The sequence below is a fragment of the Panicum virgatum genome, chromosome 2N, assembly GCF_016808335.1.
Source record: "Panicum virgatum strain AP13 chromosome 2N, P.virgatum_v5, whole genome shotgun sequence".
NCBI lineage: Eukaryota > Viridiplantae > Streptophyta > Magnoliopsida > Poales > Poaceae > Panicum > Panicum virgatum.
The window spans coordinates 61,910,402-61,927,077 of record NC_053146.1 but is presented as its reverse complement, the minus strand read 5'-3'; the positions used below and the strand labels follow the sequence as shown (position 1 = coordinate 61,927,077).

General features: G+C 46.7%; 1 protein-coding gene and 2 pseudogenes across 2 annotated transcripts; 2 read left to right on the top strand and 1 right to left on the bottom strand.

Moving 5' to 3' along the window:
- Nucleotides 1-863: 863 nt before the first annotated feature.
- LOC120661653 (equilibrative nucleotide transporter 3-like) lies at nucleotides 864-5,123 on the top strand. 2 transcript variants are annotated; one of them, XM_039940562.1, is made up of 9 exons: nucleotides 864-1,174; nucleotides 2,127-2,196; nucleotides 2,306-2,410; nucleotides 2,773-2,928; nucleotides 3,009-3,152; nucleotides 3,294-3,399; nucleotides 3,937-4,112; nucleotides 4,215-4,375; nucleotides 4,498-5,123. In XM_039940562.1, the coding sequence occupies exons 2-9, from the start codon at nucleotides 2,158-2,160 to the stop codon at nucleotides 4,862-4,864; spliced, it is 1,254 nt and encodes a 417-aa protein (XP_039796496.1). In that variant the 5' UTR covers nucleotides 864-1,174; nucleotides 2,127-2,157; the 3' UTR covers nucleotides 4,865-5,123. The 2 variants fall into 2 exon arrangements, with proteins under 2 accessions (XP_039796496.1, XP_039796497.1); XM_039940563.1 differs by lacking the exon at nucleotides 864-1,174 and adding an exon at nucleotides 1,202-1,325 and having other exon boundaries at nucleotides 4,498-5,099.
- A 158-nt stretch (nucleotides 5,124-5,281) lies between these two features.
- Nucleotides 5,282-8,283, bottom strand: LOC120661654 (annotated as a pseudogene).
- Nucleotides 8,284-8,500: 217 nt separating this feature from the next.
- On the top strand, nucleotides 8,501-15,146 carry LOC120662871 (annotated as a pseudogene).
- The last annotated feature ends 1,530 nt before the right edge of the window (nucleotides 15,147-16,676 follow it).

Genomic DNA, 16,676 nt, shown 5'->3' with positions numbered 1-16,676 from the left:
TTAATGGGTCGGCCCATTTTTTTTCTTTTTCTTTTTTGATTTAATTTTAAATCCCCACAAACTATACTAAATGAATGAATTTTTGAGAAAATTTGATACCATTAGATTCATCGAAACTTGAAGTATTTTTAGAATTTTTTTAGAAATTTTTCATTTTTTGAATTTAAATTTAAATTTTGAATTTTGGCCGGTTGGGTACCGGCCGAAACCGGAACCGGTCCCGACCGGTTTGACCGGTAACCGGTCAAACCAGACCGGTTCCCACCGGTTTGGTGAACCCTACCCTGTCCTCCTCCAACTCAAGTGTTCGGTCAAATTGAGCGGAGCCTCCCGTTCCCTTTGCTCGATTCTCCCTGTGGCGTGCAGTTCAGTGCATTGCAGCGACGCCATGGGCTTCTTCCGCTAGGATAGACTTTGTCGATGTCATGGATTAATACGAGCAATATCCCCTCGCAAATGAACAAAAAGGGATACGGTTGCTAGCAGATAAGATCCAGCACCGTGGCTCTTGAACTGGCAGCCGATCCACGAGGTGCATCTTTTATTAAGATCCTGATGATCTGCCAGCCGGTTTTAAAATTCGGTTGCATTTGACTCCATGTTTAGCACGGCGACATACGTACTTCATTTTTTTTAAAAAAAATCATTGAGCTGATGACACGGAACCAGGTCACGCAAAACGCCAGGGCTCGAGAGGATTTTTTTTCCCTGGCCACGAGCGTTGACGCCGCGCGTGGGGACGGTGTGAACGCCGTCGGATTTCGTCCCCCCATCCGTCATCAGCGGGATGATCCAACCATCCATCCCGTCCACAGCTGATAATTCGTGTGCTGCTGCTGCCGGCGCCCCCGAACGCACGAATAATTTGCGCGGCCGTTCCCACGCGCACGCAGGCCGCCAGCCAGCACAGGCCTCGCCTAGCCGCTCGCGCGCACGTTGCCGTTGGAGATTCTGGTGAGGTTGGAGATTCCAGGTTGCAGCTGCTACATCCATCCCCGCGTAAATCTCAACTGCTATATATACATCCGCGCGCGCGCACCGTCAGATTCCGCGTCCACTTCCATCCGTCCGGTTCCTGCTCCCTCCTCACCCTCTCGGTCGTTGCACTGCCCCCCGGCTTCCGCGGCGGCCGCCGCCGGGCGGGCTGGGGTTTGACTGCTAGCTGCGCCGGCCGGTGAGTGCTAGCTCTTCCTCGTTCCTCCGGTCCCGTCTCCCTGCTCCAGCTCTCCTCCTCCTCTGGACTCCGGTGTCGTTGCTGGCATCGAAGAATCAAGGGGTTTGCTACTTTGCTGGCCCCTCTTAGTAGCCACTAGCCACAACTGTTAGTGAGTAATTATCGCTTCTTCTTCCTTTCCTTTTCTGTTGTGGGGGCTATTCCGATGCCCCAACCGAGTTGATCTGAGATCAATTTCGGTAAAACTTGTTCTTGCTATTCTCGTTGTTAATTAAAGCCGGAATCTGTCCGGGTCTTTCGAAAAACAACTTTGCTGGCAGCCGATTTCCTTCCAGGGCTGCTGCGGTGCTTGCCTGTAGGTTGGGGGGGGGGGGGGGGGGGGGGGGGTTCTCCGACGGTTTCCAATCCGGTCTCGTGCCGTGTGCTTCAGCAGATCGATCTGCTCCCCTGCTTAGGCTAGTAGCATGCTTGTGGTTTACTACGTTTACTATTTAATGATGCGCGCTTGTCTTGACTGAGCGGCGCGCCGGTGCGCACCGGATTCGGTGACGTGTGCTTCGCATCGGTGGCAGGTAGCAGCAGCCAGCAGTCAGCAGTGAGTAGACTTCCAAAGCCAGACGCATGTGCCTAGCTAGTTCCGTCATCCGTGGTGTCATGGATTCATGGATGCCTGGATATTAGGATGTGGCAGAATTAGGATCGATTCTGTTTTTCGTTCTTTGGGGAACGATAAATTTGGAAATCAATCTTCTAAAAATCTGCATCTCTTAGACGACCACTTTGCTCTAACGATCTTGGCGATGTTGCTCCTTGCCGCACATAATTGGGAAACTTTCTTAGGCTTGTGCTTCGTTAGCTGTCATATACAGAATCATGGACTGCATATCTAGAGTGTTCCGTTCTTGTTGTCTGTTGGGTCCAAATTGCGTGTCTGAATCTTTTCCTTTTATAGACGCAGGTGAATATATATATATAGAGTTACCATGAGCACGGACGTAGCAGGTGCCGAGGCTCAAGTCAAGGTGCCTTCTCTTCTGTTCTGCAAGCGCAGACACAGGTCAATTCAGTTTTGTCAACTGCAAATTAACTTGTATATTGACGAGTGTCTGTGTTTGGCTCTAAAATTGGCAGGGGAGGTTCCTTGGTATACTTATCTGCTGGCTTTTGGGGAATGGAAGCCTTTTCGCGTGGAACAGTATGCTCACCATCGAAGATTACTATGCCCATCTCTTCCCGGTACATGCTTGCCAAACTCAGTTGATGGTTGGAATAGGTTTGGTATTCAGCATAGCATAGCAGCAGCAAACGTGCAGTTGAGAAACATGAGGGGTGGCATCCCTGATTTGTCTTGATTCTTGGGGTAAATTGAATGGAACCAGGATTTTGCTTCTTGATTCAATTGGCATTTAAATGCTAAAATATCCTACTAGTCAATGATATGTTAATTTCTTTTCTACTGATATGGTTTAATTTATCTCTTTGTTCTCAGTTCAGTCCATGATTAATGGTTACTTAGGAGTTAAAATTAGTCCCTTATTTGTTGCAGTACTTGTTGTATCCATACCTTCAAATTTGTAACAAATATGTAATTGTTGTAGGATTACCACCCGACAAGAATCCTCACACTAGCTTACCAGCCTTTTGCCTTTGGAATAACCCTCATCATGACATACTATGAAGCGAAGATGAACACAAGACGGAGAAATCTTGCAGGATTTTCCCTTTTCTTCCTCGGTTCTTTTGCATTGATAATTGTAAGTGCATTGCCTTCCAAAAATTAAAGAATGTTGGTGTTCCAGCATATCAGCTCATGTAACCACGTCTGTTGTTCTAGCTGGATATTGCTACTAAAGGACGGGGTGGGCTTGGAGTGTTCGTTGGTGTATGCATAATCAGTGCCATATTTGGGATAGCTGATGCGAATTGTCAAGGTGCATTGGTTGGTGACCTATCCTTAATGTGCCCAGAGTTCGTTCAGGTAACATCTCACATTCTCTTTTCAGTGTGTTGTGGTGCTGCTATTGAACTGAATTTCATTTGGCCGGTCTGGCAGTGTTCTTTTTTTTTTAAGGTTTCAGAGGCCATATTTCATTATTTGTATTGTGCTTTGAGTTTTCAGTCCTTCATGGCGGGCTTGGCTGCGTCAGGGGTTCTAACATCAGCCTTGAGATTAATCACTAAAGCAGCTTTTGAGAGCTCAAAAGATGGTCTTCGCATTGGAGCTAGTAAGTCCGAATCTTGTGAGACATTTGCAGATTTAGTTACTTCATATTTTCATATTTAAAAGATGGTCATCATATTTAAAAAAAAACTTTGTTGACAGTTCCAAAATAAAAACTATTTGAATTCTGAACCAAATTTGGGGAATTGAAAGGGATGATCAACAGAATTAGTTTATATAGATGGTTTATATATGTGTGTGTTTTGGGTTATTTTTCTCTAGAATATAATTGCTATGACAAATAGGACTACAGATTTGCATCTGTTTTAACCAAGAAGCACGCCTTATTTACTTCTATTTGCTGGATTGTATACTTGTCTACAAATTTAACTAGATCAGGATTTTTATTAAAAAAGGACGTATCCAGTGCCGTAGGCTCCCGCACTGTGCGGGGTCTGGATGAGGTTATTAGCGGGAGGTCTTTCCCACACACTGTGCAATGTGTAGAGGCCACCGCTCGAACCTGTGACCTCTCGGTTCACAGGCGGCAAGCACTACCACTTGCACTGTCAAATAATCCATCTCGTATTACTTGGTGCAGTACTGTTCTTTTCAATCACTTGCCTGTTCGAGCTGGCGTGCCTCCTCTTATACACGTTCGTCTTCGCCAAACTACCCATCGTGAAGTACTACCGCTCGAAGGCTGCCGCCGAAGGCAGCAAGACTGTTGCCAGCGACCTGGCTGCTGCAGGGATCATCTCTGACCAACAGGCACAAGTATGTGTGCCCCTCTGACAGATACCAAACGGTTATGCGTTTCCCTGTAGCTTTGCCAGTCGAGATCGAATGCTGATGATGTAAAGTGCGTGAATCCCGCAGGTCGAGGAGGATCCACAGAAACACAAGCGCCTGACCACAAAAGAGCTACTGATGGAGAACATAGACTACGCGATCGATATCTACTTGATATACGTCCTGACACTGTCGATCTTCCCAGGATTTTTGTCTGAAGACACCGGAGAACACAGCCTGGGATCATGGTGAAGTTTCTTGCTTTCTAGATTCTCTAGAAATCATTCCCATGAAACATCCAACTCTTGATGAAACATCGAATGGTGTCTGAACTCTGGAGTGCCGCCATTTCTGACGAAAATTGATGCAGGTATGCTCTTGTGCTGATCGCAATGTACAACGTGTGGGACCTGATCGGGAGGTACGTGCCGCTGATCCAGTGCCTCAAGCTGACCAACCGGAAGGGCATGATGGTGGCAATCCTGGCGCGGTTCTTGTTCATCCCGGCCTTCTACTTCACGGCCAATTACGGCGACCAGGGTTACATGATCTTCCTGACCTCCTTTCTGGGGCTAACAAACGGGTACCTCACCGTGTGCGTGCTCATGGAGGCGCCCAAGGGGTACAAGGGCCCCGAGCAGAACGCGCTCGGGAACGTGCTAGTCGTCTGCCTCCTTGGCGGCCTCTTCTCCGGCGTCGTGCTCGACTGGCTGTGGCTCATCGGCAAGGGCTGGTGATTCCGTCTCCAGCGCATGGGTCAATTAGATTTTATTACTGTAGATATCTGTTCCTCCCCGCTCTGGGTCGCTCTACAACCTGCACTTCTTTCCCTTGAAGTTAAGAAGAAAAGAACTTCTTTCTTTAGGTAGCTAGTCAAGAACATGGATGGTGTAATTTCGCTTCATTTGAATTTCTCTTTCAAATGCAATCACTTATTTTCTTTCTTGTTGGAAATCATATATAAGTTAAATATGAGAGTACAGTTTGAAAGTAGCATAGACATTGAACAGTTATTTTCAATTTTTGTTCGTATATTGAAAGGAGAATGGCATCACACGAAATAGACAACTTCATAAGACAAATTATTTCAGTCATTTGAAACACTTTTCCAAGTTTCATCAATCCAGTTTGTCTACTAAAAAAATATTACTGTGCCAAAACCAGTTTTGCATTAAACTGCCATCAATCTAGAAAACATATTCTTTTAACATGAAGCTACAAAATGTTCATGTCGTACAGGATCTGAAGCAATGACAAATATACAGATAACCTGAAACTCTAAAGCCTCCCACAGAAATATCCTGGTATTATCACATCAGTAGGACTGCAGCGGTACAGCCTCATGAAAACCCAAATAAACATTTTCTTAGGCCAAGTAATTTTGCGCTACAACGACCTAAGAGGATTACAGCAATGTGGGAAGAGAGAAGCTTAAAGTTCTCAGGTACAACAGTAAAAATGGCCAACGAGCATACTAAAACTTCCAACACATGAGCACTATTTCTGAAATAGGGCAGACAGCTCCCCTTTTTAAACCATGGATGAAACAATATCGCAGCCTCCTACAAGCTCCCCTCCAACAAAAACCAGAGGAAACGTCGGCCAGTTGCTGTAACTCTTCAGGGTTTCTCTTAGCCCATGGTTGTGTTCCTCATCAAGCACATCAACAGTTACGAAATCCACTCCATGTGCTTCCAAGATACCTACCACCCTTTGGGAGAATCCACACTGGGGAGCACTCCTTGATCCTTTGATGAAGGCTACCACTTTGTTCTCCTTCACCAGACGATCTATCAGCTGTTCTAGTGGGACAGTCAGCTGAACATGGCGACCAGGTGTCAACCGCAAGTCCGGAGGCCTCTGTGGGGCACCTACCCAGGTGTTGTTTCCAGCAACATTCCCTGGCGGCGCCTTGCCTGTGGATTCTATATGTTCTTCCATCCATGATTTCCAGGCATTAGTAAGGACTGCTCGATCAGGTGTCTACTCATCTGCTACTGCAACCTGCACATGTCACAATGGTGCAATCATATATTCAAGCACTGAAGCAAGAATAAACTCATATGCAAAAAATTAGGAATTATTTTGTCCTTTTCAACAGATTTATCTTATGCAGAATAGTGACCATACTGGTTAATACGACATGTCTGGATTCATGATTCCCTCTATTGTACCCAAGATCATATTTTTCATGAGCTAGCACCGTGATTAGTTAAAACAAAAACAATGGTAAAAGTAATCAGAAACCATACATCCACAAACCTGCTATAAAGAACGGCCCTGTAACAACCATAAAAATTATTTCCACTGTCTTAACACAAATTGCAGTGTATGCAATTTGAATCTATATCAAATAAACTGCAATTCATAATGAATGTCATCTCGTCTTGAACGGGGCAAATGAAGTGTCCAAGGATATCGAATTAATAATGTTTTCTATTAAATCAAGTAGCATGTGCATTATGTCATGGCAATGCTGGCGATACATCAATCAGCCATTACTGAGGACTGGAGAGAAATCTACTGGAAGCGCCGCAACAACACCGTGTTCAGACAACAGCTAGATCCTTTAGGAGCTGTCTTGCGGGCAGCTCGCGATGATGCCCGCTCATGGGGGAGTCGACTCCCGCACAAAGACCTGCACATTGGTCTGTCCTGGTGCTCTATCATTGAATCCGCAATGTAAACTCTAAAGGAGCACTGTGTGTAAAACCCTTTAAACATTTGATGGGCCATTCAGGCCCACTGCAATGAAATTCAGGTGGGGGACACTCTCCCCTCCCGGTGACCTTCAAAAAAAAAAACTAGTAGCCAAGCATACTGATTTTTCCAAACAATGAAGCATGGAAGCAGATGTCCATTTCCGTGTGGCGAGCAAAGTACTTGGGGTTTTGTGGCGAGCAAAGTACTCGGGGTTTGTATAACTCCTTGAGAAGTGAAGCCAAATCAATATGCCCCAAATTAACACTATCCGAAGCTCACACAACGATCTATCTGTTCCAGGCGAGGTTAAATGGGGGAACTAATCTAATCCTGTACATAGAGATGGTAGGAGCATACTGCTTACTGCCTTACTACATAGGAACATGGTAGTGCTGCGAACGGTAGGTACCTTCACGGAGGCGCAAAGGTCGGCGGGGGCCTTCTGGCGGTGGCCCTCGAGGCTGGCCCTGACGTTGCGCGAAATCCCGACGAACTGCAGGTCCCCGGAGGCGTCGTAGACGCCGTAGACCCCGGGATTGGGAGGCAGGGCGCCCTCGTCGAGCAGGGGCTGGGTGGGCTCCGGGGGGATGGGCACGGGGGACGCCTCGGACAGCTTCTTGAAGGCGGCGACGGCGAGGCGGCGTGGGGCGCGGCGGTGAGGGAAGCGGAGGGTGGTCGCGGAGGAGAAGGAGGAGCCGAGGAGGCCGCGGCGGCGGGGGCGGAGAGGGGAGGGAAGGCGAGGCGGAGAGAAGCAGCGGTGGAGGACGCCATGGATGGATGCTGCCGATGATGCTTGCGGCGAGTGGTTGACGGAGGACAACGAAGGAAGGAAGCGAGGATGCGAGTCAATCAGTCACTCAAGTCGGATGTGGGCTTCGGCCCGTAGAATATCACAAAAGCAGGCCCACGCGTTCGCTTCTCTGCTGGCGGCCGCCGCGCGCGTCGCGTGTGACTCGGCATCGGCAGCCCACGATCCAGCGGGGAGGGGCCCAAGAAGAATCGAGCGCCACGCAAGCCCCACCCCAACCCAAGCACACACTGCAAATGATAGAGGTCGCGCGCGCGGGCGGGCGGGTGGGTGACACTCGACTCGTCGTACAGGGCCAAACAACGGCCCAATATCACCGCCGCCGCTCGCCGCCGAGGGAAAGGGAAGGCCCCGAGGGGGTGGAGAGGCTGCCGGGTGTGACTTGTGAGTGGTGGGGGAAGCGGCCGGCGGCAAGGTCCGCCGCCGGGGTGGTGATCGAGGCGATGGCTTTAGGGTTTCGGGTTGTTGGGGTTGGGGATGGGCGGATGGCTTCCATGCCATCGGCCGTAGAGGGAAAGTTAGGGCGGCGACAGCCGGACGATGGTGGCGGCTCGAGCGGCGGCAAGGATGAGGCAGTGCAAGAGCGCCGCCGGTCAGGTGGGGCTTGACCCCCGGTGGGCGGGGGCAAGAAAAAGATCGTGGCTGCGGTGGCGCGGCAGTGGGATGGGTGGGCGGGTGGGGTGGCGGCGGCGGCCACCGGTCGGGCTGTGGACGAGAGGTGAGGGAGACAGGAGTAAAAAGAGGCATGAGAGGAGGAAGAAGAGGGAGCGGAGCCGTGAAGGAAGAGGATGAGAAAAAGGACTTCTGCAACTAATTGGCAGTAGCACGAGTTACTCGCGACATCGCCCAGCACACACCCCGCATGGCCGCGGCCACCCCCATCGCCGGCGCCCAGCGGCCCGGGGCACCGGCCAACCCCTCGTCGACACGCTCCAATCCTCACAGCTTCGCTTGGCAGGAGCGAACTGCCGTGTGACCGTGTCTGCCTAGCAGAATTGGACGGACGCCACGGTGCCCGTGTTGGGTGGGTGCGGGACAGCCGGGGGCGATCGAAAAAGTGGCAGCGTCTTTCCAGTCGTCAAGGGCACGGCGGCATTGTTTGCCTGGCTGAACTTGGCTGAGGCGGCGGCCGATGGGACTGGGATGATGTACACAGTACACTGATGCTCGCGTCTCCGGCACGACGCGTGTACGGCGGCGTCGGACTCGGCTCTCGGCACGGCCAGTTGCCAGAGCGGAACGTGACAAAAACAGCGGGCAAAGCCGCCGCCTCCGCCGCCTGCTCGAGACGAGTGCTCGGGGCTCTGACCGCGGCGGCGGCGCCACCAGTTCCCGCTACCTACCTGCGCTGCCCGTTCGCCGGAGTCCCCGGACCAGGCTCTCCCTCTCCGATACCACTCCTCTGACCCGTCGTCCTTCTGCTTTTGATTCTCCCTGGCGCCGGCTTCGTTCGGGGAATTTTCTCCGGGTTTGGACCACCTCTCCTCCCCTGGTTCAGGACCGACGACCTCCGGGCCGCGAGAGTCGCAGTTGCAGGACCCCCGCGTCCCGCCCGCGGAAGTCGCTGGTCGTTGGCTGCACCTGCACATCGACGTCTGAGTACAGGAGGAGACACCGACCTGAGGACCAGAAATCGGGCCGTGCCCTCTCTGCCTGTGACGCCTTCCACTCTCCCTCTCCGTCGTTGTTGCATCAGCGGTAGCCGGTAGGCTTTGTGTATGAAGTTCCGCGATCCCAGGGCAAAACGCAGTGGTTTCTGGCTTTCATCCCTTTCTGGGCTCGTTTTGCTTGTTTTATTAGATTGTCAGGTTTGGGCACTGATTGTAGGATTTGGGGTTTCAGTCAGTCAGTCAAAGGATGATTGATGCCTATAATTAACCAACCATGATCTGCACACCAAGTCTTAAACTACGCCGCTAACCTGAAAAAGGACGTGCGGATTCCAAGTCCAAACCCTCCTATTTTACTAGGGTCGCTCCCTTTATTAAATCATGAGATGATGCCCTTTTGCTTCCGTTCATTTTACTAGGAGTATATATAGTTCGTTATGAATACCGGTAGCACCAAAATCAAATCTGTGTGCTTACCGAGCTTTTAATTTCAGTTCTCGCCACTGTTCCCCTACTCACAATTTCTTTTTCTTTTTTTGAAAAGTCGACTCACAGTTTCTCTTGCTAATTTTTAGGTTAACAAAGTATGGGCGAGACAGAGGGTGCGGGCGGGACCGCCGCAACTTCAGGTCTCTTTTTCTTCAAGCATATTTTCCAACCACATGTATTGATCTCCGCAGTTTTGTGTTGTGATACATTCTTGTGTCCTTTTCTCCTGGTTTTTAGTATAATATGTAGCTGTCGGTTCGTTAAAAAAAACAAGATGAATTATTTTCCTTTTACTGTACTGGTTTTGGACTTGACAGGGGAAGCACTTTGGTATGCTCGTCTGAAAAGGATAGGGTAATGGATGTCTTTCTCGTGGAACAGTATGCTTACCATCGAAGATTGTCTACCTCTTCCCAGTACGTGCATTTTTTTTTACCTCACTTTATGCCCGTACAGTTCAGTAGCATAGTGTGCAGGTTTGAAAATATACTTAAACCATTCAGTGCTTAAGATTTAACTGTTGAAATTCATTGAAAAGATAATCAAATTTGTCTTCAACTGATCTGGATCTGAACAACTAAATTACGAGAGATAAATTGTTGGCTTCCCAGTGCTCTTTGAGACTTTGAGTAATGATGTTTTTACCCTGTCACTGTTGTTTATGGTTTCAAGCTTTTATTTCTTTAATTTTTTTTGACGTTTGAACCAAATGGCTCGGGAAGGTTGAGAAATCCATTCACAAAATCCTCTTATTACAAATTTGTGATGACTGATGGGTAATATATTTCTTACTAAATGCAGAAGAACCACCCAACCAGAGTCCTCACGCTAGTATATCAGCCTTTTGCCTTAGGAGTAACAGCTCTCCTAACACATCACGAAGCAAAGATCAACACCAGACTTTGGAATCTGACAGGATATACGCTTTTCTTATTATATAAGTTCTTTTGCAATTATAATAGAAAGTGCCATCCTTTCCCTGAGGCAAATACAGATTCATCTCTATTTATTCGATGCAACTATTGTGCTATGACTTAGTATGATTTCCTGGCGGATCTAGAGTTCTAGCTTAGGGTATGCCGGATCAATACTCCAAAAGGCATTATATAATTAGGTACATGATAAGTTTGGTCCAAAATTATATAAGTATTAAGATTCAAGGAATAATTTGGTAAAAATTATAAATTTTGCTAAACATTACAGTACATGCTCATAAAAATAATTAAAAGCATAATAATAACTTATTTTAAATATTTTTTAGTATCTAGCATAGCATATGGTGTGAGGTGTTTGTTGGGAGTCAAGCTGGCATGGCCATCTGGTCGTCATAAATATGAATTGAAGCTCTGGAGCGCGGGGACAAGTGATGTGATTTAAACTATGAAAGATTATGTTGATTGTTGAAGAAGGCTGAACAGAGAATTTGTATTATTTTGGATTTTGATCAAACGATCAACAGTTTATCCAAAATAAGTGAGCTGACCGACATGACATGCAAGATTACGAGTACTTGTACCATATTGATCAGTGAAGATTAGAAGTTTGATGGAACAAATTGCAAAAGCAATCCAATCCGAGGTTGTCAGTTCATCACCAGCACTAATGCCTGTCATAGGAAGGACACAACCAACAATGTCTCCTCACATTTGTATCTGTATAATTTCTCCTCCCATTTGTATTTTGCTAGTCAAGGTAGCCTGCGGGCTTCTAGTCCGACAGTCGCCTGAGGACGGAGGTGGGATTAGTTGAAAGTGAATCATCACCTCAAGGCTCGGGCGAGCAACACAAGAAACATCATCAAGGTGCAAGACGTTTATCGGCAAAGGAAAAAAAATATTCTTCTATTAAGGCTGGATTTGCAGGGTATGCCATGGCCCAACTGGCATACCCTGTAGCTCCGCCCTGCAAGTAATATATAGTAAAGCTATTGCATAAGTATGGCTATAATATTGTTATTGAATTAGTGATATCAACCTTATACTATCATGTTCAACATTAGCTGGATGTGGCCACTAAAGGGCAAGGTGGAGTTGGAGAGTTTGTTGGTGTATGTGTAATAAGTGCGGCATTCGGGGTAGGCTATGCCTATGTTCAAGGTGGCATGGTTGGTGATATGTCCTTGATGTGCCCAGAGTTCATTCAGGTGACCATTTCCAAATATTCTTGGTATTATATGATGTTTTTTTGGACTGATCACTGATGGAAATGCCTTAGCGTTTATAGTTCATCACCCTTATGTTTTTTTGGTTTGCAGTCCTACTTGGCAGGTTTGGCTGCATCAGGAGCAATAACATCAGCTTTGCGACTAATTACAAATGCGGCTTTTGAGAGCTCACGTGATGGTTTACGCAAAGGAGCTAGTATGTCCCATTCTTTTCAGCACCAGATGAATCAAAATGTTTTTTTCTTAAAATTATCCTTACATCCTTATAAAAATCAGCACAGTTACCATCAATTTTGTGTGGGATTAATCTTGTTAATTAGTACAACAACAGGAATGATACACGTCCTCTCATCTCAAAACAACACAACCTGAAAAGTAAAATAGATGACAGTGCTCTATTTATCTTCTCCACATACTAATTACTAAGGATTTATTTTTTTTGACCAAATGTATTGAATTGCTTCATGCAGTGTTATTCTTTTCAATATCATATCATGCTTCTTTGAGCTGTTGTGTGTCCTTCTGTACACATCTGTGTTCCCCACATTGCCGATTGTGAATATTCTCTCTCAAAGGTACAGCTTCTGAAGGTAGGAAAACTGTTGCTGGTGACCTAGCTCTGCAGGAGTCCCAATTGAAGATGAAATAGTATGCATCATACTGATGGTTACATATAGTTCATTTATTATACCGATCGTCATGGAAATGTAACTTGAACACACTAATTTCTGCAGGTTGAGGAGGAGCCAGAGAGATACGAGCGTTTAAGCACCAAACAACTGTTGCTACAAAACAGGGACTATGCTCTCGATATCTTTCTGACATATGTCTTTTTTTTTTTGCGAAAGGGAAAGACTTATTCAATAACTCGAGCGTTTACATCGTGAGCTACATGACGCTCAACACACACAGGAACTCGATCGCGCCAAACCGCGCTGTGATTCAAGCGCACAGCGAGTTGGCTTAGTTCATGAGCTAAAACATTAGACTCTCTCCCTATGTGCTGAAACACTACTTTCGGAAGCTTCCTCGACGCCTCCACTGCCTCCTGGATGATGAAGCCGTAAGCTGTTCTCTGAGACTTTGGATTCTCCAGATATCTGATGACTGTCGAGCAGTCCGACTCCAGGATCGTTGGCTTGGGCGTCCATTCAGCAGCCAGCATCAAGCCCTCTCTGCACGCCTGGGCTTCGACCTCCTCCGCCGACCTGGCTCCATGAACAACCATCCATGCTGACAAGAGCACCTTCCCATAGCGATCTCTAATGGCCACGCCAACCCCAGCCCTCCCTGTCTGCTCCAGGTATGCACCATCCACATTCACCTTGATCCAGTTGTCCTCCGGAGGCCGCCATGGTTTAGAGGGCCGCCTGCCAGTGTTGGCCTGTGGCTTGAAGGAGGGACACGCTACTTGCTTTCCTTTATCATCCATTATGTTGGGCACGGGAGCCGACAGGGAATCCCGGTAGGTAGATAGGAAGTTGGCCGATGCATCACTCCGGATCCACCGACCTGCATGGAGCCATTCGTTACGAACAAACCACGCTCTCCACAAGATGAGTAGAAGACAGGCCGCCTCCTCCGCTTCTGCCAATCCAACAATATGCAGGAGCCACTCTGGACCCGAATCACGAAGCAAGTCCTCAGAGGGTAAACTCCAGGTCTGTCGCATAGTCTCTCGTAAAGATCTTGCATGTCCGCAGCCCACGACAGCATGGAACGCTGTCTCTTGCTCCGCACCACAGAATTTCCTCCAAACCGGTCGGTGGCCATCAGGGTGTCGACTCGAGGCACCCAGGCGAGAGTCGAGTTCCTGGATGTCAACTGCCAGCCTATATGCGCTCCGTATTGTGAAACAACAAGACTTTTCCCAATGCCATGCCACAACATCATCTGCCGGTCTCCATGGAATCCTGATCTTCTGGATTTCTTCGACATCATGCCATCATGGTCATAAAAGTACCGATGCAGGACATCCTCCTTCCAGCACCTTGAATCATTATCTATGAGTTGACTGGCCCATTTCAATCTACATGGACGCTTCTGCCCTTCAGGCTTTAACGAGAAACCCCTTTCTGACATATGTCTTGACTCTATCAATTTCCCCTGGATTCTTATTTGAAGAGTGAAGACACCGGATCACACAGTCTAGGGCCTTGGTAAGATTTCTTTCATTTTTCGCCTTTTAATACCTTGTGCAAATTGTCATAGTCTAATATTCCACTTGAAAATTATCCATTCTGTCATGTAATTACAGGTATTCACTAATTTTGATTGCAACTTGCAATGTGTGGGATCTCATAGGCAGATACGTACCCTTTATTGTCAAGATGACATCCCCGTAGTGTATTACGGCAGCAACCCTTGCACGCTTTGTTGTCATTCTTGTATTCTAGTATTTCACTGCAAAGTATGGCGATCAAGGATATATGACCGTTTTGACATTCTTCTTGAGGCTGAGCAATGGGACCTGACCGTATGTGTCCTTACAGAGGCGCCTAGGGGATACAAGGCAAGTTTACCTCTGTTATAGAACGTCTCATGCTATCAGCTTCTTTTAGGTATCAAGTGACTCATCTATTATCTTATTATTTGGCCAACAAATAGAGCCTCCACGTTCGCTTTCAAGGACTAGAAATTCCCACATTAATCGGAGAAAAATAAAAATTACCCACCTCTGACATTATGATAAAATTAGCCTAAAATACCCCTATGCCTAATTAAAAATCACCCACCAATGCAATTACGAAAAATTAAATATAAAATATTATTTAGCTATGTATCAGTTACAAACATATACTATTAATAAAAACTAAAGCTAACAACAATCAATCAAAATAAAACAAAAATGAAAATAATTATATGCATAATATTATTAAAGCTCAACAAATAAAATTGTTATTATAGATAGATCATATTTGAATTGTTTTAACCAACAATAAGACATAATTTACGATAATGAATAGGGTGATGTATGGTAAAAAAAAGATAGTATAATCTTTAAGTAAGGATACAACGGTAAGTAATTTTTTGAGTTTTCAATACTAGCCGCGCAAATGCGCGAGCTATACACCTAGTTATTTTAGACTGAGAAACTAATTTTATTTTATTTTTCTCTTCCCAATGTTTTGTGCAGGGGCCAGAGCAGAATCCTCTGGGGAATGTTTTTTTTTGTTTTCCTCCTTATACGACTGTTCTCCGGCGTTGTGCTCGATTGGTTATGGTTGATAGGGAATGGCTGGTGATAAATCCCCAGAAAGGGTTGCTACTTTTTGCCGTGTTCTTCCTGTTTGTGTTTCGGTGCAGAGCAAACGACTAGCAGTGCACAAGTCCATGACATCGCCGCTCGTTGACGCAGCTTCTGAATGTGCACAGCACACTGTTAAGTGATCCATGGTAAATTCCACTGTTCGCGAATGCAAATCAGAGTCCTTAGATCTTAATCCGTAAACTCCGTAAACGCAAAAAAACGTCACATCGAATGTTTTGACACATGCATGGAGTACTAAATGAAGTCTATTTACAAATTTTTTTGCATAGATGGGCTGTAAATCGTGAGACGAATCTAATGAGCCTACTTAATCCATAATTTGCAACATTAATGCTACAGTAATCATCTGCTAATTATGAATTAATTATAGATTAATTAGCATTATTAGATTCGTCTCGTGATTTACAACCCATCTGTGCAAAAAGTTTTATAAATATACTTCATTTAGTACTTCAAATTAAAAAAATTTCTTTGCAAAATTTTTACACATAAACAACTAAACACGGCCTCAGTTCTGCAACTGCGAAGCTTGTGGTAGCAGCGGAGTGCCGGGAACGCTAACCCTGCACGCGGGCCCCTGGCGCCCGTGGGACCCATGTGTCGGTGTCTGCCGTCCACTACAGAGAATCTCAACCGGTCCCGACGATTGCAGTCAAGCCGATGCTTTCGGGCAACGGCAGCACACCTTTGCTGCTGCCGAAAATAGGCGCACTGCCGTTGCTTAAAATGGTCACGGCAACTGTTAACCTACTTTGATCATCTTCATTGATTGGATTCACCTGGCTTATCCGATACGGGAAGAGGACCATATTCCAATCTCCTGTTCTGCACTAATCTCCTGTTCTGCACTAATCTCAATCTGCTGTCTTTCTTTGTATCGAACGTCTCCCCGCCAAGTATCTGTTCGGATGGTTAAGGCAGCTCTAAGCCTCTAATTGAGTTTAGCCTCTAATTTATCTGCACCTGACAAGATCTTGCTCTCAAAAGGAAAAGGAGGCGCAAAATCTTGGTTTCATGAAGATAGCGAAAGCAGCGGGAAAAGATGAATGGCAGGCAGAAAGTTGCTCGCTTCTTAAAAAGGTGCCGCGCTACTGATGAAAAGATTAAAAAAAGAACATAAAAGGTGCGTGATTTTCACGAGACGGAACTGGTACCACCTCTCTTGCTGGAGTCAATTCTCTATATGACATTAGAAAATATAGCTCATCTCTTATGTGCCATTGAAAATTAGCATATCTTTTATATGCCATCATTTATAATTTCTCGTCCCTATATGTCATTGCCGTTAACGGAGCCGTCAAACTTTAGTTAGCTGGACATTTTTACCCCTCCAGAATAGAAGTGCCGCGGCAGGAGCTGCGCGCACGGCCCTCGCGCGGGCGCTGGGCCAGGACGCCGAGAGCCGCGGCGGGGGATGAGCCACGCGCACCCCTCGCACGGGCGATGGGTGAGGGCGCGAGTGCCGTGGCGAGGAACGAGCCGCGCGCGCGCCCCTCGTCCTGCC